General features: G+C 40.5%; 1 protein-coding gene across 1 annotated transcript in view; it reads left to right on the forward strand.

Moving 5' to 3' along the window:
* Positions 1-24,063, forward strand: part of LOC137650070 (uncharacterized) — a 640,515-nt gene extending 616,452 nt beyond the window's left edge. The window contains exon 9 of the mRNA XM_068383141.1: positions 16,771-24,063. Within this exon, the coding sequence (XP_068239242.1) occupies positions 16,771-16,935 (165 nt within the window). The 3' untranslated portion in view covers positions 16,936-24,063. The remainder of the gene's footprint in view (positions 1-16,770) is intronic.
* Positions 24,064-26,379: the final 2,316 nt, after the last annotated feature.

Consider the following 26,379-nt stretch of genomic DNA (forward strand, 5'->3'; position numbering starts at 1 on the left):
CTGGATGGGTGGTCATCATCTCCTGCGGGTGACTAGTTATATTAGTTATTAAGTCTTTTATATAGTTGTGTGTAATAAATTTTTTTTAAGGTTTTATGTTCCTTGATTGGTTGATTTTAGAACTAGTTGATTAATTCATGAAAGTGTATCTTCCTAACTATGTACTTAGGATGATTTTATTAATTTTATTAATTTTACATATGATAATTGCAGATAGGCTGAAGATGACATAAGTTATGTCGAAAGCTCCCGAATAAAGATGATGATAGCAGCATTGACTATTTTATTCCTACTTAAATTGCGATTCCCAAGAGGAACCCATCTATCAACTGTATATATATATATATATATATATATATATATATATAGATATATATATATATATATATATATATATATATAGATATATATATATATATATATATATATATATATATATAGATATATATATATATATATAGATATATATATATATATATATATATATAGATATATATATATATATATAGATATATATATATATATATATATATATATATATATATATATATATATATATATATATACACACACACACATGCACTCAGGTATATATGTTTTAGGTACTTAAGTGTATGTCTAAACATACACTTAGGTACCTATACTTTTCTCATGTATGTCAAGTTTGTCTTCCTTACAGTAACCTAATATTATGACGTGGGCCTCAACCGCCTTTTGTTCTGCCTCAGTTGTGACCTGATATACATCATTGTCAGATTTTAAAGGTCTCTCAGGAGTGGCAGAGGCAAGGGACAGTGACTTTGCCCTTTCGAGCAGGACAATGCCCAAGAGACTGCCATATATACAAGTGATTGTTGGCTGCTGATGCCTTGGCAGATTTCCTTGTGGGCTCCCGCCAAGAGCCCCCATCCATTGCTCACAAGGGTAGTGGGGTTGCAGCGCCGGAGGAATTGACGAGTTTGAGCGTTCACCAGTTAGGGACATTACCATATCGATCACTATGACCCTTTTCCCCGCTCAGTGGAAGACCCTTATCCCCGCCCAGCGGATGACCTTTATTCCTGCTCAGTGGATGACCCTTATCCCTGCCCAGCAGATGACCCTTATTCCTGCTCAGTGGATGACCCTTATCCCCGCTCAGTGGATGACCCTTATCCCTGCTCAGCGGATGACCCTTTTCTCCGCTCAGCAGATGACCCTTTTCTCCGCTCAGCAGATGACCCTTTTCTCCGCTCAGCGGATGACCCTTATCCCCGCTCAGCGGATGACTCTTATCCCCGCTCAGCGGATGACCCTTATCTCCGCTCAGCGGATGACCCTTATCCCAGCTCAGCGGATGACCCTTATCTCCGCTCAGCAGATGGCCCCATTCAGCGGATGACGCTTATCCCCGCTCGGAGGCCTCTCGGGGTATCCAGGTGGTCCATTCTACTCTCCCACCAATGGGGTGGCGAGGACTTTCAGACCCTATAGGTCTCCAGAGTCGCCAACCTTCTGCCTGGCTTGGTTTTACGACTTTTATCCGCCACCAGTGACCAGTTCCTCGGCCGCCATCTGCCCTCGTCGCAGCAACCTAATCATCTGCTCAGCCGTTAGCCGCAGCCGATCAGACATTGTGGGAGCAAGAGGCCTTTTCAGGCACCCCAAGAATGCCTGGGTGGGGAGCTATGGACCTGGCTCCCCAGATCCCTTGGGAGGATTTTTATCCATTAGACGGTGTCGTCTATCCTCCCCCCAGTCATCGAGAAGCGTCCCCACCGGATAGGATCAGAGGACCATTTGAAGGGGCTACCGGGGATCGGCCAACATGACCGTCTACTTGCTGCTCGACGCGGCCTGCCTTCCACCGGCCATGACCATCTCCCCTGAACTTCCGCGGGTACAGTACCCGCCTTCCACCCTCAGGGTGGAGGCTTTTGCCTGCTGGGGATCGGCCAACATGGCCGTCAATCTGCCGCTCAGCGCAGCCTCCCCAACAAGAGAATGTTGTGGGTACATTACAAGCTGTAATGTCCAACTGTGAGCACTTGCTTCAGAGTTGCGCGGCTCGGGCAGCGGATGAACCTTATCCCCGCGGAGGCCTCCGTGGTAACTACATGGCCAAACCCGACATTCCTCCGATGGAATGGTGAGGATATTTTGGACCCGGTGGGTCTTAGGAGCTGCCAATCTTACGCTCAGTGCGGCCTAATGGCCGGTTACCCGCTGCTGGGGACCTGCTCCTCGGTTCCTCCGCAGACGGAGGAGCCTCTCTCCGCTCTCCGCTCTCAGAGCAGTATCTGCATCTCCCACTCAGCGGCGTTCAGAAGCCGATCTGACCCTGTGGGAATAAGAGTCCTTATGAGGTACAACCAGGACTCCATTCAGGACCCTGTTAAGGGATCCGTTCCCGGGTTGAGGAGTCTCGGAGCCAGTCTTCCAAACCCCTTGAGAAGACTTTTTCCTTGTGTACACCGCTGTATTTCCACCCCCTGGCGCTGAGCGCCGGGGAAGAACAAAGGACTACTCAAAGAGCCACCACCTTTCGAGGACCTACTCTTATGACTGCAGGTCCACAGACCCCGCTCCAGCGCTGAAGAGAAGGGAAGCAGCACAGGTCTCCCTCGGAAGTGAGACCAGAACCCAGGGATGTACGATCCCCGAACCCATGGCAGGGTGCTTTGAATGGGTCCCACGTGGCCGGTGAGGGTGTCTCAGAGTTGCGCTCCCTGGACCACCAAGAGGACGAGGTGGTGGAGGAAGTGTCATCCTTCCAGAGGGTGTTGGGCTTAATTAGAAGGCTCAGTGACCTTTCTCAAACTTCCTCCAATGCAGGTCGACACCAGCCTGGACTGCCGGTTGCGAGCCCCTAGGGAGGCACGACCTTCCCTGGTCCTCCCTCCCTTGCCGCACATCGGGCAGCGGCTCTAGAGGATCTCCACCGCCAACGCGGAACCAAAAGGCCTGAACAGGCCCCACCCTACGGCGAATCAAAGCTGTTACCTTCCCGGAAGTAAAGTACAGGCGCTTCTACACCCCAGAGCTGATAGTTGGGTACATCCCGGGAAAATGAACGTAGTCGCGGACGGCCTAAGCAGGAAGGGTCAAGTGTTACCGGGGAATGGTCCCTTCATCATGAGGCAGTAAAGGCGGTGATAAGTGGGGATTGCTGTGCCTGGACCTCGTTGCAACACAACTAAACGCGAAATATCCGGCCTTTTGTTTCCCAATGCTGGACCCAGCAGCAGTTCTGGAAGATGTGTTCTAACATCTGTGGGGCATCTTCCACATGTACGTCTTCCCCCCATTCACCGTTCTGCGCCAGACCCTGAACCGGCTTTGGGAGGCAAAGCAGGTTAGAATGACCCTAATAGCTCCTTGGGGTCAGTAAGGAGTGGTTCACAGACCTGAGGGCCTTGGCAATCAAACCCCCATGACCCCTGCCTCTAAGACATAACCTGCTAAGGCAGCCTCACTTCCAGAAGTCCCATGAAAGCCTCCAAACCCTCTCCCTTCGCGCGTGGAGACTTTCCAGCGTTTACTTAGGAGAGAGGGGTGCTCCAAGAGGGCAGTAAGCCAGATGACCTCAATCTAAGGCAATCCTCGAGGTCCATATATCAGATGGGATGGACAACCTTTGGTAAATGATGCAACAAGAGGGCATTCAACCTCTTAAGTCTTCAATCCCGGTCATCGTGAAGTTTCTAGTGCATTTTCAACTCGACCGGGGTATGTCAGTACCAGCAGTGAAGGGATTCCGTGCAGACCTGAGCCAGGTCTTCCCCCTCAAGGGCTTGAATCAAAGTTCCTCCAAGCGCCTCTTGATGCGGGTGAAGGGGTTCGAGCAGTCCCCCCCCCCCCCCCGGATCCTCTCGGCCCCCTTGTGGGACATTACCAAAGTCCTCAACTCCCTAAAGAAGCCACCTTTCGAGCCTCTAAGACAAATTACTGACGGAACTGACCCCAAAAATGGTGTTCCTTCTCGCCTGGGCCTCAGCCAAAAGGATAGGCGAACTCCACGGGCTCTCAGCTTCAGGTTCGTCCCCTCCTTCGTGGCAAAAACGCAGAACCTGGCAGTAGATGACCGTCGCTTCAACGAGTTCTCCATCCCCGCCATCCCCAGGACAAATTTCCAGGAGGACCTTCTATTATGCCCGGTGAGAGCAGTGAGGAAATATCTCTCAAGGACCTCCGCTATAAAGAGATTGTCCGTGACAACAGGTATATTGAAGAAGGCGGTATCGAAGAATATAATTTCCTTCTGGTTCCGGGAAAGGATCCGAAGGGCGCACCTGACGAAGGGTAAAGTCTCCTCCAGGTCCGTCAAGCCTCATGACATTAGGGGCATTGGCACCTTGTTGGACTCTGAGAAAAACATTGCGGTCAGCCAGATGCTGAGGGCTGATGTATGATCAAGACAGTCGACTTTTATGGCCCACTACAATAAGGACTTCTCCCTCAAGTCCTGGGAGGGGTTCAAGCTCATTTATCATCTGCCACTTTTCCTTGTTGTTGTTGACATGGAAAGCTGGCCTAAGCTTACCTTTGGGGCATGCTGGGAAACAAAGGAAGTCACGCAGGTGTTAATTGGATTGGGGGTTGGTGGCCTGTGAGTAAGGAAAATCTCTGGTCGGTAGAGATACGATAGAGTGCTCCCACTGTTGGGACGTGGTATGTTAGGAAAAATATAATTTACTTAGAAATTGTCATATATATACAGTATGTATTTATACAGTATATATTTATATAGTTATTATTTTAATTTGTGTATCTGTTATTTTCCCCATATTAATAATATCACCAGACACACCAGTGATCAGTGTTTGCCCAGACCTAGCATATTTAAAACTTGGAAGGCACTCAGAACACACATGTGTCAAGCATATTACTGTATTGAGAGGCAGAGAGGCCAGAGTTCTTGTGTTTCTTCACAGTTTGAAAATTTTGCCCTTTACTTTGTTTAGTGACTACAGTTAGCTTAATTGATTTACAAGCCTATATTTTTTCAAATGGTATCAAAAGTTCAATAGTATAAGTTGAATCTGTGATTAGGAATGTTTTACTTTAGTTAAACTAGGCAAAATATGGCAAGAAAAGGAGATCTGACTGATTGCAATAATTACAGAGGCATCACACTTACGTCAGTGGTCATGAAAATATATAGGATGCTCATCCTAAAGAGACTAGAGAGAAAGATTAATGAAAAGCTGAGAGATGAACAAGCAGGATTTAGAAAAGGTAGAAGTTGTACTGATATTAGTTTTAAGACATGTGGTACAGCAATGTGTAGAATATAGAAATTCACTTCTGATGGCATTTGTGGACCATGAAAAAGCTTTTGATGGTGTGCACCAGCCAATTTTGTGATGAGTCCTGTGTTATTATGGAGATATTCTTAAATATGTAAATTTGATTAAGTCTGTACATGAGCGTAGCAAGTGCAAAGTAAATGTTAGTGAAGTCCTATCAAATGAATTTCCAGAACAGTGGAGTACTCCAAGGGAATGTGTTGTCACCAATGTTGTTTATCCTCATGGATTTTGTAATGCATATAACAGTTGGGTAGGGCAGAGAAGGATTTGACTGGATTGGTAACAGGTAATTAGCTGACCTAGAGTATGCTGATAACGTTGTCCTTATTAGCAAAACGCCACAGGACTTGCATTGCTTGCTTACCAGAATGTATGAAAAATGATATAAAATAATAGAAGAAAGACTGAGATAATGAGAACGAAATATGGAATGGAAGATGAAATATCATTGGAAGGAGAAAGGATTAATGATATGTAATCATTTAATTATTTAGGAACTATGATCTCTAATACAGTCTTTAGAATGAGTTTAATGAAAGATTGATAAAAGCAAATCAGTCAATAGCTAGGTTAGGTAAAATCTGAAAATCAAATTGCCTAAATTACATACAAAAATGAGGCTATAAATCAGTTTAGTGAGATCTGTGTTACTGTATGGACATGGGTCATAGTATGACACTGAAACAATATCCTAAAAATTTTGTAGATTTGATAATAAAGCCGTTAGAAGAATATTGGGAGTTAAATAGCAGGACAGAATTAAAAATAAAACTATAAGAGAGATTACCCAAGTGCCATATGTGGATGAGATCATGGTGGGTAGATGGAGATGGTGTGGGCATGCTCTTCGCACTCCCCAAGAGAGATTGATTCATCAAACTTTCAGTTTGGCTCCACAAGGCACTAGAAGAGTTGGAAGACCCAGGGCTACATGGCTGAGGATTATGAAGGTGAAATAGGAGATGATGAATTGAGAAGTATTGATTTAGAAGATCAAGATAGAGGCGTCAGTAGGTGTGGGAAGAGATGGTGTTGATGAAATTATAAGGATTTAGGACTGTGAAGAGAATAGAAAAAAGTATAGAAGTAGTTTATTTAGTGTAATAGATTTCTGGGCGAGAGACCCGTGCCGCCCAGTGAAATGCTCCTTTAACATAATTTCCAAGGTAAAAACTGCTATGAATTTACCAGAGAAAAATTTGTATAGGAATGCTAGGTTGAACCCAGCTCGCTCACCTTAATAAGGTGTCGGTATAATACTGGGGCGCTGAATAAATCACAACCAGAGGCCTCGCACCATTTAGATATCTCCTGTCAACAACCCCGAACAGCGAGGTGCCGTTCAATATCCTACTACTACTAGCAATCCCACGCCAGTGACGTCACTCCTTTTTCATAGCACCACTATTTAATCCCTATTTTGCCTTAGTGTGTGAATTTCGCTGGTTTTTTCTGGATTTACCGCAAGATGTCGGACTCCAATGTCACTCCATCTAAGTTAAGTACCAGATCTTTGAGTTTTGAGATTTTGGAGGGGGCCTTGCCCTTTTTTGCTTATATTATAACAGTTTTATTTTTCACGACCCCACGTGGGTCTTACAGGGCCCTCGGCTCCCTCCTCTCTCTCTCTCTCATTCGTTCTTAACGATTTTCAATAAGTCCTCCATACTGATTGTTTCTCGTTATGAACCTTATGGATATCCACGGTTCACACACCGTATTAATTTTATATTGTCCTATTTTTTATGATAACAGTTATTACATTTACGTGTGCGTATTTTCGGTAGGTTGGCATGCCTGATCGCCTTCGGCGTTCTATTTCACATATTATTACTTGGATTATTTACGTTCGCACGCCACGGACTTGCTTATCATTTTAACGTCATTCGTTTGCTTGCATTAGCTCGAGGGGCTTTCATGAGTCAGATATTACATACAGTGAACCCTCGCTACTTCGCGGTTCGACCATCGCGGATTCACCACTTCGCGGATTTTTTCCATAACCCATATATATACAGTAATATATATATATATATATATATATATATATATATATATATATATATATATATATATATATATATATATATATGTATGCATGTATTTATGTATATATGTATGCATGTATTTATGTATATATGTATGTATGTATATATGTAGGTATGTATATGTGTATACATATAAATATATATATATATATATATATATATATATATATATATATACACACACACATATATATATATATATATATATATATATATATATATATATATATATATATATATATATCTAAAGTAGGAAGATGTGATGTACAGTAGTTCTAAGGGAGAAGTATGGGAAATATGTCTGGGTAATAAGCAAAGCTCTACCTCCAGTTTGTTTCTTCATTATGATCAGAGATAAACGTAAACAAAACATTGGTTGCCATTTTTTATCGTGCTTTTTAGCGTGTTTAGGAAACACATGATATAAAATCGCCTTTAATATTTGTGCCTGTTTTAGTTTAGGGTACTGTAGTACATGCATTAAGTGTTCTGTACATTAAAGGGTAGTTTGTTAACAGTACTACGTACAAGGGAAGGTTTTAAAAGTCTGAATATACATGTTGAATAAATAGGTAAATATGGTGTCACTACTTCGCGGATTTTCACCTATCGCGGCCGGGTCTGGAACCTATCTACCGCGATAAACGAGGGTTCACTGTATTGGTTTTCATTTTGTTAGCACTTCACTGACCCTATGTTATGTTGGTATCCCTGCCTACTCCCAGCGCCGTCAGGCTTGATTTTCTCCTGTCTCATGTTCGCTTCCTCGTTTGTTTTACGATTGATGTTTAGCTAATTTTATTATTAATATCATCCAGCATGCCTTCCTATCTTATTTTACCATGCGTTTTGTTATTATAGTGTTATTAGTCCTTCCGCATGATCATATGAATCGTGGGTCTGGCAGGTTGGTATACCTGCTATCGCCTCACTCCTAGCCTCTTCCCGCCGATACCCCACCCCGGGGTTCCCTCCCTCTCTCTCTCCCGATCGAGTTTGAGTCACTTCATAGCGCTATGTACCCCTCCCGGGGGCATCCGCTTTGCACGGGCGGTTCCCGTTGATCTGTGAGGCATACTATTATTATACATTAACGTACATTACTTACTCTTTCCACTACTCTACCCGGTCGTAGTCGTTTTCTTTCCGTCGCTCGTTTGGCCAACGATCGGCGGGAAGTTTTTCGGCTCGGTCCGTGGTACCTTGTTATGTTATATTATTTATTTAGTTTTGTACGTGCTACTTCCCCGTCCCGCACGTCACGGACCCGTTAAAGATCCCTTTCCCCCTCTAGTGTCACGCACTTCACGGACCTTATATATATACTGGGATCCCCGGAAGTAGCTTTTATACATTACCATCCGGTCGAGTTGTTTAGTTGCACCTCCAGAGCCAACATTACTCATTCTTACTTGGATTAACTTTATATTAGTCACATATGTATATTATATATACGATCCTTGTGCTCGACCTTCCCTTCCCTCTTTTGATATGATCACGGTTACGGTCTGACTTGTTTTCAATTCCTTTTACAATCAAAATAGTTGTTTTGATATTGATATTTAAGCTATTCGGACCCCCCGGGTCTCGATTTGCTTACATTCAATATACTTTGTGGCTATATATGAAAGATTTATATCATGATATTGACATTTATATACGTAGATATTTAAGCTCCGGGCCCTCCGGGCCCCTAATTTGCTTTCATTTAAGATACTCATGTATCTTTTGTCTTAGACTGTGCGTATATAAAACATTGTTATCATGATATTTATATATAAATCTTCTATCATGATATTGATATCACTTAAGCACCCGGGGCCCCCGGCCCCTATTTGCTTTCCTTCAGGATTCCTAATGTATATATAGAAAACATTTTTATCATGATATTGATATATAAATCTTTTATCATGATCTTGATATCATTCAAGCACTTCGTCAAAATCCCTTTTTTAAATATGTAACTTCCCTGGTAGTTACATATGTATAGCTTAATCCCGCCGATTCGTCGCGCGCACGGCAGAAATTCAAAATTTGCTGCAATCGCCGAACAGGTGGCCAGGTGATCATACCTGTGCGACCTCTAACCAGGTACCTGGAACTATTCCCATCAGTTCTCAGAAATTCCCTGCCGTCGTTCTAGCAACACGTCGGAAATTCGCTCTACTTTGTTTGGGTTTTCTTTAACTACAAATTGGTGAAGTACCCATTGTTTTGTTTTTGATGGCTTTCGCTGATATTTGATTTTCCTTTCTTTTTCACACGAATAAGATAGTTTTTTTGTTGGTCCAACTTGGGCAGTTTAATTTAACTTGATTTTCAAGATGGCTCCTCTGTTGTTAGATTTTGTGTGTAGGCTGCAAGACTGGCTTCCAAAAGCTGCTTTTGATCCCCACACAGTATGTTAAAATGCAGAGGGCATGTGTGTATTTTTCTTTTGGAATATGATCGCTATGTTCGTAAGCTTAAAAGGGATAGGATCAAGGAATTTTTCCCCCTACTTTAAAACTAACGAACAACTCTTAAAGACATGATGGTGGAAGGATATCATTCCGCCAACACTATGACGTCACAAATCATATGACGTAAACTCTTAGCAGAATGCCTTGAAAGAAATCATTCCGCCAGTGCTATGACGTCACAACTCATGTGACGTAAACTGCGTAGTATGACTAGCAAATATGTAAATTCTTTTCTTTTTCTTGCTAGAAATGTAAAGAAAATACTAACTTACTAAGCATAAGTATTTTAATTTTTATATTGTAGGGAAATATATATTTTAAGTAAATATTTGTCCTATTAGTATACTTCCTTTAGTTAATCATCGATTTATTATAGAGATTTCACTAACGTACAGTCAATTTACGCTACATAGTACTCTTGACGATCGTTACAGTTTCACAATACTTTACTGTATATCGTTATTTAATATTTCGATATTGAGAATACTAATATTAATCGTATTGCCTATTGAATTTTCATTCTAGCCCTTGGCGAAAGAGTATAATCTCTCGCAACGGGCAGGTCTAATTATGGTCTGATGTGAAATAGTTAAAAGTGCTAGTGTTCAGTGGCACACAAACATGACACAGTGCAGTGGAGGGTACAGCTGCTCGGACCTGTCGTTCTCCTAGTCCTAGAGCTCTTCCATGCTCCCCAACCCCTGGGAGAAGGAAAGTCGACAGGCGAAGGGAGGCGTGAGGCGTTAGCCCCCGAGCAGTCGTCCCCTCGAGCGTACCTGTTGACGCTTCCCAGGACGCTCGCCCTCGCCATTGGAAAGGCGAGGTAAAAGTGTTATGCTCGCCGCCGGATGACGCAGCTCCCCGATGAAGCTGGCGTTTTACATTTTTCCCTTCCTGCTAGAGAAGAAGAGAGTTGCTCGCACGCGAGGTGCAGCGCTCATGGACGCTCCCTCGCAGCGACCTGGATGCGTTACGGGAGGCGGCAAGGATCTTAACGCTCCCTCACAGCATGCTGGACGCATACTTGACGCATGCCGGATGCATACTTGACGCATGCCGGATGCAATACTTGACTCATGCCGGATGCATACTTGACGCTCCCTCGCAGCATGCTGGACGCACGCGAGCAGGATGCTTCCCCGCGTCAAGATCGCGAACGTCATAGTTCCGAGCGCGGACTCGCGGCAAGGATGCACGTGAGCTGCAGCGCTCTTGGACGCTCCCTCGCAGCGAATCTGGACGTGTTACGGGAGGCGGCAAGGATCTTGACGCTCCCTCTCAGCATGCTGGACGCACGCGAGCAGGACGCTTCCCCGCAGCATGCTGGACGCATACTTGACGCTCCCTTGCAGCATGCTGAAGGCATACTTGACGCTCCCTCGCAGCATGCTGGACGCACGCGAGCATGACGCTTCCCCATGTCAAGATCGCGAACGTCATAGAACAGGCTGGACGCATGCAGGACGCACTGCAAGCAGCATGCCTGTCAGAGCTTCAACGGTCCATTACGTCCCTGTTTGACGTTTACAAGTCGCAAACAGAGGAAGCTCGCAACAGCAGCAGCATGCTGGACGCAAGCAAGCATGACGCTCCCTCACAGCATGCTGGATGCATGCGGGTCGCACGCAAGCACGACGCTTTCTCGCAGCATGCTGGACGCATGCATGATGCACGTAAGCATGACGCTCCCTCACAGCATGCGGGACGCATGCAGGACGCACGCAAGCATGACGCTTCCTCGCAGCAGGCTGGACACATGCGGGACGGAAGCAGGCAAGACGAGGCGTGTTTTTCTCCCACTTGTTCTACATCGGAGATCGCTAACCCTTTAGAGGAGATCTCAGAGGAGGAAATGCAGGAAATTCTTCATGCAGCAGATCTTAAAAGATTACTTGCAGTTTTGGCAGACTTATATCTGGAGGACTTTTTGCAGGCTGTACCTCGGAGCCCACCCTCGCAGTTTTTTGAAAGGTAGACCCCAGAAATCTTCCTCTTTCAAGAAAACAGTGTTAGCCAGATCGGTCTAGAGGGCTTTTCCGACTCTGAACGATTGGATTCTCAAGAGAAAGGAACAAGAAAGGACAACCTTTTCCTTCCCCCCTACAAGATTGGCTTCTAGATCCAGTGTGTGGTACGAGACTGGGGAGGCTCTCGGTTTGTATGTTCCTGCCTCCTCCCAGGGAGACTTCTCCAGACTCTTTGACGCCTCGCGTAGATCAGCCATGACTAAGGCTAAGGTGATGTGGTCCACGTCGGAGATGGATCACTTGCTGAAGGGCATCTTCAGAACAGTCGAGGTCTTCAGCTTGATGGACTGGACTCTGTCCTCGCAGACGTCACAGACGATAAGAACGAGACGCAGATGCACCTTATTGCCTGTCTCGGTAAAGCCGTGAGGGACGGGTCGGTCGAACTCACAGCCCTTTTTCACAGCAGGTATTATTAAGAAAGAGCTATACCGTTTCTTTCCTGTTGTCAGGATTGACTCGCTCAGAGAGCAGAGCTCTTGTATGCTCCCTTGACCAAATACCTCTTCCCTTCAGAGCTAGTGAAGGACTTAGCGGCAGCTCTTGCACACAAGCAACGCAAGATCTGTTTACAAGGACTGCGAGGAAAGTTCTTCCGGCTAACTTTTTAACCAGGAAGGAGAAGGAAGCTCCTCCCACGCGTCAGCCCTTTTGTGGGAGACCCTTTCTAGAAGAGGACAGAGAATGGCTGCTGGAGGGCAACCTCGTAACCCCAAACAGCAACCGAAACCCAAAAAGTGAACTCAACCTCCAGACACAAGTATCCCACTACTGGCAGCAGCTCTTCAAGAGCAGGTAAACCAGATGCTGTCAAAAGCAGCAATAGAAGTGGTAGAAGACCCCTCTTCAGAGGGATTTTACAACAAACTATTTCTGGTACCCAAGAACTCGGGGGATTGGAGACCCGTTCTGGGCGTAAGTCCACTGAACAAGTGCGTGTGCAAAGTCAAGTTTGCTATGGAAATATCTGTGTCAGTCCTAGCAGGCACCAGACAAGGTGACTGAAAGGTGTCGATAGACCTGCAGGACGCGGTTTTTCTTGTCTCAATTCACCTGAACTAGAGGAAATATCTGAAATTTGTATATCACGCTACAACTTTTCAGTTCAGAGCACTCTTGTTTTGGACTAAGCACGGCCCCTTACGTTTTCACACGGGTATCGAATGTGGCTTGCTGGTTACATCTGGAAGGGGTACGAATTTCGATGTACCTGGACGACTGGCTAATCAGAGCCAGGTTGTAGGAAAGTGTCGGGAGGATCTACAAGGGACTACATCTACGTCCACTTCAGTTCCATCTGTCTAGTTATTGAACAAGAGCCCAAGACCTAGAGACGTGGATTCCGATCCCTCTGGAAATCAGTGGAGTTGGTGGGACGACCCCAACAAGTTACTAGAAGGCTTCGAACTTCATCAGAAGAACCCCGACCTAGTGTTTTATTCAGACACATCAGACGTGGGGTGGGGTACAACACTGGGGAAGGGCGAGATCTCGGGTCTATGGGAAGACCATCAGAAGAAATGGCATATAAACATGAAAGAACTGGTGGCCATTCTTCTAGCGCTAATACACTTCCAGGAGGAGGTCCAAAACAAGTTAGTACAGGTCAACGCAGTCAACACCACAGCGTTGGCCTACATCTGAAAACAGGGAGGCACTCATTTAGATTCCCTTTACGAGGCAGCAAAGATCTCCTGCTGTGGGCAAAAGCGAACAATATAACTCTGATAACCCGCTTCATAGAGGGAGAGAAGAATGTCAGCGGATCTTCTCAGCAGAGGACGACAGGTTCTCACAACAGAATAGACCCTACTTCACGAGGTGTACAGCAGGCTTTGGAATCTGTGTGGAGAACTGTCAATAGACCTCTTTGCGACTCAGAGAACAAGAGGTTACCTGTTTACTGCTCTCCAGTCCCAGAGCAGGAAGCAGTGGCAGTGGATGCCTTCTTCATGGAGTGGGAAGGACGATACACGTACGCCTTTCCCCCCATTCAGTATACTAGACAGAGTCGTGAAGAAGTTCAGGGAGTCTAACAACGCCCGCATGACCATGATAGCTCCGTTTTTTGGCCCATGAGACCCTGGATCACAGAAGTGATGGAGTGGCTAGTAGACAACCCCAGGTCGTTATCCTGTCGCAACGATCTACTCAGACAGTCACATATAGAGAGATACCATCAAATCTCCTTGCTCTCATCTAACTGCCTTTCGACTATTGGAAAAACTGGCAAGAGCGAAGGGCTTTTCGAGAAAAGCTGCAAGAGTAAATGCGGGAGCGAGGAGAACGTCCACAATCAAGGTGTATCAATCTAGTGGGACGTGTTCAGAGAATGGTGCAGAGTTAATAACATTTCCTCTTCCAATACCTCTCTAACTCAATTGGCAGATTTTCTGCTACATTTAACAACACAAAAGAAACTAGCAGTATCAACCATCAAGGGATACCGCAGCATGTTAGCCTCCGTCTTCCGTCACAGACATATTGACGTGTCAGGAGACAAGGATCTCTCGGACCTTATAAGATCCTTTGTGACCGCTAAATGGAAGGACAACCCAACCCCATCTTGGAATTTGGATGTAGTCCTGATGTTTTTAATCTCGAGCAGGTTTGAACCTCTTGACAAGGCTTCATGGTAGGATCTTACTAAGAAGAGCCTATTCCTGGTTGCGTTGGCGACAGCCAAGAGAATAGAAGAATTGCAAGCCAATAGCAAAAAGATGGGCTTCAATGGAGAGAATGCAATCTGCTCTCTACGACAAGGTTTTCTCCCCAAGAACGAGAATCCTTCACAACTATGGCCCAGATCCTTTACCATTCCAGGGTTATCTCATTTAGTAGGACGGGAAAAGGAGAGAGGCCTTTGTCCAGTAAGAGCCCTAAAACATTTTATCTGCAGAGGACCAGAAACCTGAGAGGACAGGCAGATAACCTCTGGTGCTCGGTTAAGAAGCCTTCGCTACCCTTGTCAAAGAATCCACTGGCGTTCTTTATCAAGGATATAATAAGGGAAGCTCACCAGAGTTGTGACGAGAAAAGCTTCCCATTCCTCAAAGTCAAAGCACACGAAGTAAAAGCTGTGGCAACTTCGATGGCTTATAGACACAACAAGTCTATAAAAACGATTTTGGAAGCGACATTTTGGCGAAGCAAATCAATCTTCGCAGATTTTTACCTAAATAGGTACAGACCCAATATGAGGATTGTTGTTCCTTGGGTCCGTACGTTGCCTCCGGCACCATACTTGGAGAAGGTAACATTGCCTCTAACCTATAACCTTGTTTATACATTTACCTTTTCTTGAACTTGTTCTCATAGGTCATCTGTGAAGGTGGCTGCAACCTTCCACAGCCTGGGATGCAAGTCTAAGTTAGGTTTTATGGAATGTGTGTTTTAGTGTGTTAATGGATCAGGGGGTCAGATCATTGTCCATGGCTATGCCAGGATAGCAAGGTTGGTGGTCTAGTCTTGTTAAGGTCGAGGACCGTGTGACAGCCCCACAGAGACTTTTTACAGCCCCCTGGGTGGATTGCTGGGTCTCTCAAGGAATGCAGGCAAATGAGGCAAGAAAACTATGAAGCCAGCTTCCTTATCAGGTAGGAACCAGATTATTGATACAGCTAATTTGTGGCGATTAATAATTCTACGAATTCCCGACGGGGTTGCTGTTTTTTAACCCACCAACAATGGTGTCAATCAGCTATATATATGTAACTACCAGGGAAGTTACATATTTAAAAATGGTATTTTTATTTTAAAATAAATTTTTAAATATACTTACCTGGTAGTTACATATATAAAAGGTCCCTCCCTCCTCCTCTCTGAAAACAGGGGCATGGAATTTCTGAGGACTGATGGGAATAGTTCCAGGTACCTGGTTAGAGGGTGCACAGGTATGATCACCTGTTCGGCGATTGCCGCGAATTTTGAATTTCTGCCATGAACGCGACGAATCGGCGGGATTAAGCTATATATATGTAACTACCAGGTAAGTATATTTAAAAATTTATTTTAAAATAAAGATATCATTTTTTGAAAGTTTAAGAAAAGGGTGTAAAAATAGGATTTTGTACATACTGTATATGTTCAGCACATGTACATGACCAATGTTTTCTATAAAGCATGATCAGCCCACTGCCCAATGATAGATCTTATAGGGACTGTGAGTTGGCAAGAGAAGATTTATCAAAGCACAGTATACGGTCAGCTTTAGCAAGTTTGATCAAATATAAAAAAAAAAAATCATCGATCTTTCGAAGTATATGAGCAGCGAGTCAACCATTCAAAAAGAGTGGTAACTGGATAAGGGTGGAAAGTACTCTTATCAGATGGGCAAATCAATATTTCACAAATTTTTAGCATTTGCGTATGTGTTACCCAACTCCCTACTCAGAGTTGTTCTGTCTTACTTTTCAACAATTTTGACCTAAGATTCTGAAGGCTTTGGTGTTACCACTAAAATAGAAGCAGCTGTCAATCACTGCACCAAGATTTTGTAATACGGCTGATTGGATGTGGTTGTTTTCATTTTTATTTTAAGGTCGAGAAGCTCTTACTTCATGACGATTGCTATGTCAATCCTGTGTAAATATTGAAATAATGTTTTTTTTTTCATTAAAAATGTAATTTTACATGGCGTTTCTCAGTAGTATAGACAGTGGTACCACTTGCTGTCATATTTTGTCCTCTTTCTGAGGCAATTCAATTTAGCCTAGAATGTGAATAAAAAAGATAATTTTTTATTTAAAGACTTTATTGAATTTGTGAAAATCATAGAATAACATTTTACTTAATTTTTGGTAAATTTAAAAAGAAAAAAAATTACACCAGCTTTTATGAATCTTGGTGATATTTTAATAATTGAAGTTATAAGTTTTATATTGCATCTTTGTTGTCTCAATTTTACTAAGAATATAATTGACATTTTTCTTTCTGTTAACAGATTTCCATATCATACGATTCTTGGTGGTGTGATGTTAGCGACCCTGAAAAGGGGTTTTACGGGTGGCTATGTTCCTTACTTCATGTTGAAGAATGCGCACCATATGAGACGGTAGTTTTAATGACGGAGCCTCCCCATACCAAAATCCAAGATTATTCTGTGTAAGGAAATTTGGTATGCTCTCTCCATAATAACAGTCAATGGTAAAGATTTTGACTAAATATAAGGTATTTTGTATATGTGATCTGTGACATTCCAAATAACTTTTTATAATTTTATAATGATTATTTAAGTATTTCCTGCGATAGTTTATTTTGTTTTATTAGACTTAAATGAAAGTAGTGTTAGATTAGATACCATGAGTATTGAAGAGTTGGTGATATGTACATTTGCCTTATCGTTAGCTGACTGTGAGATCTTGATTAAGTATCTTACATTGGAAAGTCTTTGTATATTTCTAAGTTCATTTTATACCAAATTAGTATATATAGTAGTTGCCATTCTGTATATAATTAGAGAGGTAATGTCTTCATGCTCAAATTATTTGTATTCCACTTTAAGAGCTCCATAACTGCCAAGCACACCATTGATATTTTATTAATATTGGAAAGTATTTTCTTTATTATGATTTGTATTTATTGTTATTACCTTGCTTTCATTACGCTACATTTTATACAAAATATAATTGATATTATTTTATGTAGATATTAAGGCTTTGCTAGAAAAACTAAAGCTGTGTGTTAGAATATGTTGAGGGTATTTTAAAGGTCTACTATGTTTTTTGTCTCCGGGGAGGGCATTTTACTTGAGCGGCTGATAATGAGTTAGTTTACATTCCATAATCTTTTTTTTTTTTTTTTTTTTTTTTTTTTTTTTTTTTCCTAGCGCATAAATGTAGTCTTGTTATTTTGAATGTGTATGCAAGTGCAAGATTTTCTTCTGTAATTATTGCACATTTCTTATGGCTTACGGCAGCTCTAGGTCAGAGAAGAAAGATAAATTGATTGTCATACAGTTAGTGTACTAATTTTTGGTCTGATATTTTAAAGGTGAAAGTGGTGTTTCTCTGAATAACTGAGTTAGAGGTTTTTTATTTTTTTGTGACAAGAATATTGAAAGCTATATGGCATTTTTTATGGAAATGGTCTTTTACTTTTTGAGGTTTATGTCAGTACAGTACTGTACTGGTTAATCGTACTATCCCTTAGTGTGATTTTGGTGCTCCCTCATGGGATTTGTTTAATATGGAGAGCAAATTAGTCTTTGCTATGGTGTAATTCTCTAGCTATTAAGCTTGGTATTACAAAACCTTGAAATTCTATAACAAGTATGAAATACATTCCCAGTAATCTCTCGCATGTTCTCACAATCCATATCTGCATTTGCCAATTATCGCACACTTTTGAGTGGTTGCTAGAACTTCTTACACACATTGAGTGGGAAGAGTGCAAATAGGGAATCCCTCGGAGACCCCATAGAAATAGATACTCAAAAATATAAGCATCGTAAGTTCATACTTTCATTGTGCAATGGTAAAATGTTTTTTTATAGTACATACCTCTTACACACAGCATTCATTGTGCATACACATTGACATATACATTGCATTCATGCATTGATACAACCTATGGATCATTTTAGTAATATTACTGTACAGTATTGTAAAGTTCTATTAATGATCAATAAAGGATTTTGTTAATTCATCAAGATAGTTTTCAAGTAGTGTACTGTACAGTATTTTGCTTTATATAATTGTTTTGTTGTTAATTCAAACCTGAACGATAAATGCTATCATTCTTATTTGTTTGTATTTTAGGTGTTAGTATAAGCTTAGTGTATAATTGGTTAGTGTAGAAATTTTTGCACCAGAATTTTGAGGTAGCCTAATCTTAGCTAGTCTAGGCTATTTACCAGTATCCATATTTTGGCCTTATACACACACACCTGTTGGTTTTATTAGTTCAGTGTGTCTTATTTATTGAGTCACTATGCTGCATCACAATTCTTATATTATTTTGGGATGTTAGTTATTTTTATGAATCTCCACTGATGTTCATATTGCTTTGTTCTCAAAGTAGACTTGCTGTATATCGACGCTACCCCAAAAAAACTAGAAATTTCTGTCTTCTCCCCATCAAGAGGTCATACCTCTGGGCCACCAGTGAGACATCTAGTGACTACTAGCAACAATCATGGTGTTGCTAGCTAGCACCTGCCTTATCTTCAGTCTTCGTGTCGTGTCAACAACAATTAACTGTAGCCCATTCCAGATGAAAAGAACTGTTTAGTAATGATTATTGGCATGTCTTCTCTGGGATTTGTTAGTAATTAAAGGATGGCTGACATGCCTTAAATAACTGAAAAAATAAACAGTATCTATTTATAATTCACTCGGAACCATAAATTGATAAACACTCGGCCGCATTTTCGCTTGTTGACGTAATTACACCAGACTCGCAAGATTTGGCAAAGGCTGCTCCACCATTGTGTCACATCACGTAGAGACAAGTTGACTCCGCCAGCCGGTTTGTTTACAATCAGCTAACCATGTGAAAATAAGTTAAGTCAGCCAACACAGCGTAGATTTTAGTAATTTTTCTATAGATTTGGATGATGTGAACGAAGATGTAGCAGATAATGAGGATCAGTCATCACCAATTCTGGAACCATATCGGTTTGAACCACATAAAGAAAGTAGCCAGGAAAACTCCAGCCAAGTTGAAATGTGTCCATTAAGAAATAATGTATAGAGAAAAAATTCATTTAAAAAAAAATAGATGTCGGCTTCGAGGGGAGGTAGCTAAAAATAGAACACGCTAGGTGTTTCTGGACAGAGCTCTCATATGCTGTAAAGAATAATACAGAGTAAATTCATCTATACAAATTCTGCAATTAATAGAATGTCATGCATTAAATTAATCTATACAAAATCTGCATTAAATAATATAAGCTCATGAAATATTGAGGACTACAAAGTATTGTTTAATTCTAGGTGTTTAAACTAAAATGTTTCTAAATTATTATACAGGAAGCAATAAAATTTTATTAAAGTAAAATAATAAGCTGAAAGTAATTAGATAAAATTGATGAGAGGAAGGAAAATAAATTGAAGGAATTATATATTAAAATTTTATATAGAGATGGTGTTAATGTGCGAACATGTAAGGATGAGACAGAAAGTTTTAGTAATTTTTATCTTATTTTTTTTCACTTGAATGTCTATCATTCCAATTGTGTAGTGCCATATTCTGCTCTGTTTACAACACATGCATGAAAGCGTCATTTAAAATACTCATTATATAAGCTGAAGACTCAAACCAGAGGCAATGCTATTATTCTGTTTTTATATTAATCCTTAGAGTTAGTGGATGAAATGTGTTTAACGCATTATATATTGATAATATATCCAAGGTCAAAAAACAACGTTTTCGTAAGTTACATTTCCCTTAAAAATTAACATAGAACTTTTATTATCTATTTTAAAGAAAGTATATTTTGTTCATTTGCACAACACTTCTTTGGTATCAAAAGTCCCTATGTATTTAGAGCATCAACTTGAAAGCACTATATGACTGGTTCATGGAACAACATGGACTTTTGATTCTGAGAATATGTAATTGTGAAATGCTTATTCCAAGCTTGGATTTGCAAATTCTGCTAGAACAAAGATAACAGGGCTGAATTCAAATGAAAATGTTGATGGTAAATTCAAGTTTTTCGTGCTTATACAGACAAGGACTTTAATAAGATCTTGACCTTAATATAATGTCATCGTCAGTGTTATTATGAAGGTCGGTAAAATAACATGATAGGTTTGATAGTCTTTTTATGTCACTATGAGGTCAAAGAGAGAGATAGAGAACAATACTGCTTTGAAATTAAGCATGAAAATTAAGAAAAATATCTAATTTCACCATTGCAAAATTAATTTTAAGTTCCAACAAGTAGCAGATATTTGATTGATTGATGGATTTTGTAACCTGGCGTTAGAAATGTAATGTAGATAGGTGTATTTGTAATCATTAGGTTTGGCTGGGCGTCCATTTGGCCTGTGTGTGTGCACTTGAGTGATCCACTATTTTCTTAATAATTCATAAGTAATGTACAAGTATTAGAATTTGAAGATTCTAAAGCCGCTGGGCATCCATTCGGCCTGTGTGTGTTGCACTCGAGCGAACCAACTGTTTTCTTAATTCATTCTTCGGGAAGAAATACAGGGAGAAATTTTCACCTCCTGTATTTGAGCACCCCGCTGCAAGACATCTGCGAAGCATTACAATGTATAAAATCTCAAACAATCGATACGAAATCACTTTTTCCAAAATGCCAAATCTTCTGTTCTAGAAAACCTATATGTAGTAGATTGTTTACATCCGCTTCTCGCTGAAGTGTCTCTGTGATGTCACAGGTACTTCCCGCCCAAGTGCCTAAAATGGAACGGCACATTTATGAGGCGAAAATAAATTGTGAAAAGCCCGGCAATAAAGCTCTAATACAAAGTAGCGCAGCAGTTGATCAAAACCAAACCCAATCACTTTGTTTCAGTTGGGGTAGCCCTTTTTAATAGAAAGTAGTTGTTACCTTGTCTGCCCACCTTTAAAGTGCAGATTGTTCAAGGGAATTAATTTGAGGGGATCATGATTCTCATTTCTGTCCCTCATGCCATAGACAGTATTGGAATTTGGATTATCATTGTGAAGATTACAAAAGTCTTTCTGTTTTCCTTATGGAAAAGTATGCTGAAATGGTTACCAAACAAATTGGTACAGTAGTTCCAAACATGAAAGAAACCAACTTTTAGTTCAGGGGATGATAGGCTAGTTGAGTATAGTTTGTAGGAAATTCAAAATGCTATGCCAGCCATTAACAAGCTTGCAGCTGTTAACAAACCCTTAGTTTTTAACAAACTTACAGGTTTTGACTGTAATGAGCTTCCTAAGATCTAGACTTCTTTAGCTTAATTTTTATAATCTAAGAATCCCCTATTATTTTTCAACCTATAACAGAGAATCTAACCTACCCTACCTAGTTTCAATCTCTAGCTTAATTCCTAAAGTTTTGACCAGTGGTTCTAGTGCACTAGGGGGTAAAAGTTCAGACGGTGCACAGTGCATGACAGAGTCAAGATCCTTCTTAGAGCCTCACACTCTAAAACTGCTTCTGTATCTGTGCACCACTCATATTTTCAATATCTAATCTGCTCCTGTGGATTTTCTTTTCTGAGATAGAAATCTTTCCTGGTAGTCTGGATCCTAACATCCCCCACTTGCTGAAGTAAGCAATACTAAGCAACCACTTAAGTCTTACATTAATGGCGTGGGCATATCTTATGGTTTCTATTACTGATTAATTGCAACATGTATCAGATGACAGTGCACATTCTTCACTCATAGGCTCGGCCATCAGCACATCTTGAGTTTTCTCTAATGAAGTCAATATAGATGCTACTAGAGTCTCTACTGCTGAAAGAAATTCTTTATCGTATGCAGTCACAATGATAACCAGAAATGGTAAGCAAATGGGAAGGGCAGTATTTAATGGAAGGGAGAAATTTCCAGAACAGGAAGATGAAGTTGATGTAGAAGAGCCCTACTCTGATGAGGTGGGCCATCTCCTTTTCAATTATAAGGAAATTATTTCTGAATATTATCCAAATAAGTTACTTAAGGAAAGCTTTGATTCTTCTCATTCTTCCACTATAAGTCATCAGAAGCGGCTTCCTCTGAGATGACAATTACCCCTAAATTTCCTTAATTGTTTTAGATACATACATACATATACCAAGGCACTTCCCCCAATTTTGGGGGGTAGCCGACATCAACAAATGAAACAAAACAATAAAGGGGACCTCTACTCTCTACGTTCCTCCAGCCTAACAAGTTGAACGAAAAGTTACTATTTCAGAATCTCATTTAGTGTTGAAACCTGCTATCATATCGAGACTTTCTGTGATCTGTACAGTACAACAAATTCATTGCCTAAGTTAGTTATTGATTCAGATCTAATTACTTCTCTGGAGCCCATAATGTTAGTAAGAGGAAATTTTTAAATTCAAATGGATTTTCAAACTGGTATACTAGAGATTCTGTTTATGGGTAAAAATATTCTCTTTTTCAAATTCCATAGTAAGTTTATTTATAATCTAATCAAAGAGAAATTCACATGTTATCAATATCGAAAGCTGATTTATAGTCTTTGACTCGTTTAGATAGACTTTTTTTCAGATGGGACTTCTGAGACTGCTTTCAGAGCTAGGAATGATTTCAAGACAAAAGTTTTTCACAATTTGAATTTTCCTCTTTGTAAAGTTAAGTTAGGATTACATCACAGAATAGGTTTCTTTGTCTGACAAGGGCTGTTCACTATTATTGGCCAAAACTGCAGACGTTACGGGTAATGTTCCTAATTTGTTTTTGGGATTAGAAGTTCTAATCTCCCTTTTTCCAAAAATGCTATGCCTTTTCGGGTTAAAAGACTGGTTAAAGAGGCTCACAAGGAGGTTTATCCAAGTGGGATTAAAGACAGGAAAGTTAGGATGTATGATATTAGGAGTATGCCTACAGCTACTTTGCGGAAATTTCATAGGAATCTTTCTTTGGAAAGAACTTTTGCAGCATCTCAGTGGCATACAGAATCTGTATTTGCTAAACAAGTAACTGCTATAGATGTGGTTAAATGAAATTTGCGTTTCTTGTTTTATTAACTGATATTTTTTTGATAGATTCAGGTTTAATTTTTCTCCTATTTGGAATAAACGGTGTTGGGTAAATTATAAACATACTGTGCGATAGGTACTGAAAAGGGTTTGTAAACAAAACATGGAAAATCAAGTTAAACAGTTGCGATGGTTTGGTACTGAAGAATTAGATGAAGAGATGAGTCTACCGTATAAAAGGAATATCATTTTGAGTTTTTAAATTTCCTATTTCTTTCCCTAATGACCCACAACCATCAGAGTGGGAGACTCATAAATACAAATGGGATTTTAGTGATAAAATTTTTTATATCAATATTCGGGGTTCATATACTTGCCTCCCCCCCCCCCATGACGAATGTTGTTAAGAGAATAGGATACTAGTTGAGACTTCTGAGACTGAAAGCAAGGCAGGTGCTGGCTAGCCACACTGTGGTTGTTAGTGTTAGTCACTGGATGTCTCATCGCTGGGCAAGAGGTGTGGCTTCAATTGAAAAGGCATACAATTTAACCATAAATAAAAAAAAACCCTTTCTGGTACAACCCAGGAACATAAGTGGTGGACTACCCTTAAATCTGGAATCTTTGGTGTAGATGCAACAGTTCCTCCTTTACTTAAACCAGATGGCTTAGTCACTCGCTGGTGTGTTTGACAGTAAGCAGAGTTATGAGAAACTCGAACTTCCTCATTCCTGTTTTCCTGAGGCAAAACTAACTAGTTTAGCTTTTCGATCTCGTGAAATTAAAACTCTGTTGATGGACCTTGATGCTTATGAAGGTGTAGATCCAAATGGTATTTTTCCCTTGTTTTTTATAAAGACTTATAAGTTATCTGTCATTTTGCGGAAGTTAGCAAGAAGACAAGCTTTTAGCACTTGTTGGAGAATTGGTAATGTTACTCCACTATGTACAGTAAATGTTTATGTGGTAGCTCAAGTCATACTGATTACCAATTTCCATAACTCACGTATTATCTAAAGTTTTTGAACGTCTTTTGTCAAAACGTCTTAATAGGTTTGCTGAAGGCAATCATCTGTTCCCTAATTTGCAATTTGGTTTTCGTAAAGGCCTTGGAGCATGTGATGCCCTTCTTACAATCTCTAATGCTGTTCAGATATCCCTTGATTATGGTCAGGAAGTTCGTATGATTGTCCTTGATTTTAGTGCTGCCTTGGACTGTGTTAATCATGAGGCCCCTGTTTCCAAACTCAACACTTGGGCGTGGGTGGGTCATTTCTGAGCATTATTATTAAATTTTTAAGTAATAGATCTCAAAGCGTTGTTGTTGGTGGTCACCATAATTAGTATAGGAATGTGATATCTGGTGTTCCATAGGGTAGTGTTCCTGGCCCATTACTTTTCATCTTACATACACATGACATGTGGTTTGACCTAGAAAACAAGGTTGTTGCATATATAGATGATGCTACTCTCTTTGCATCAATTCTATCCCCTGAATGTAGATCTGGGATTGCTGAATACCTTAATAGAGATGTAGCTAAAATTAGTCTATGGTGAAAATTACAGGGTATGAAGTTGAATCCTAACAAAACTCAAACTATGATTGTAAGCAGGTCAACGACAGTGGCTCCTCAACATCTGGATCTCAGCATTGATAATGTCTTTAACTTTGTATGACTTAAAATTTTAGGTTTGATTCTCGACAGCAAATTTACTTTTGAAAAAACACATTAGATCTGTGTCGTCTTCAATTGCACAAAAGATTGGCAGAAAGTCTTTTAATATTTTTGGTGATTAATCTATTCTGAAGAAGCGTTTTAATTCTTTCATTCTACCTTGTTTCGAATATTGTTCTCCTTTCTTGTCTTCAGCTGCCGATTCTCATCTTAATTTGTTGGGCAGGAATTTACAGTCTATTAATTTTCTTATTCCTGATCTTGATATTAATCTTTGGCACCGCCATTCAATATGTTCATTATGCATGTTGCATGAGATTTTTCATAATTCTGACCATCCTTTACATGTAAATCTTCCTGGACTGTTCCATCCTGTTCGTAATACTAGGCATGCATTTAATTCTCATAGTCAGGCTTTCTTTATCATGAGGCTCAATACTACACAGTATTCTAGAAATTTTATTCCAGCTGTGACCAAGTTGTGTAATGATCTTCCTAATTGGGTAGTTGAAAAAAAGTTCAAAGTTTCTGCAAGTGTTATGTTGAACAGGCTGATATAAGTCTTTTTATAGTTATATATGAATTATCTGTTTTAATGTTGTTAATGCTTTTTGAAATATTTTATTTTAATTTTTCATTACTTGTTTATTTATTTCCTTATTTCTTTTCCTCACTGGGCTATTTTTCCCTGTAGGAATCCTTTGGCATATAGCATCTTGCTTTTCCAACTAGGGATGTAGCTTGGCTAGTAATAATAATAATGATAATAATAAAGATGGAAACTTTTTTGCTTTTTATGGTAACATCGATATGTCAGCTTCAAGGACAAAGCAATATGAATATCATGTGAGTATAGAAATAGATTTTATAATTAAAATTCCAATTTTTTATTCTATTGGTATTTTCATTATTACATGCTGAATGTGTGCATTCATCTCTTCTCTTTCTGCACCAATAGGTTCAAATGTCGTGTGATAGGGTTAAATGTCAAAACCTTGTCAATAAAACCATATAATTTGCAACTGTAAGGTCTATATAGGCATTGTTGTATACTAAATGCCATATAATATATTTTACTTGAATTATGCTTTTAATTACTGAAATTTGCAAGCAAAATTTGAGACCCTCGTCAGAGTCCCCAAAGCTATGCTGGTAATCAATGACCCATATACTGTAGTATCCACAGAGAATTTCAGAGTAAGCCACAGTACAGTATGTAATATATGTATTAGAAAATACTCTGTTTTGTACTATATAACATTGTTATTAATAACAATA

Source organism: Palaemon carinicauda, chromosome 1 (assembly GCF_036898095.1).
Source record: "Palaemon carinicauda isolate YSFRI2023 chromosome 1, ASM3689809v2, whole genome shotgun sequence".
Lineage (NCBI taxonomy): Eukaryota > Metazoa > Arthropoda > Malacostraca > Decapoda > Palaemonidae > Palaemon > Palaemon carinicauda.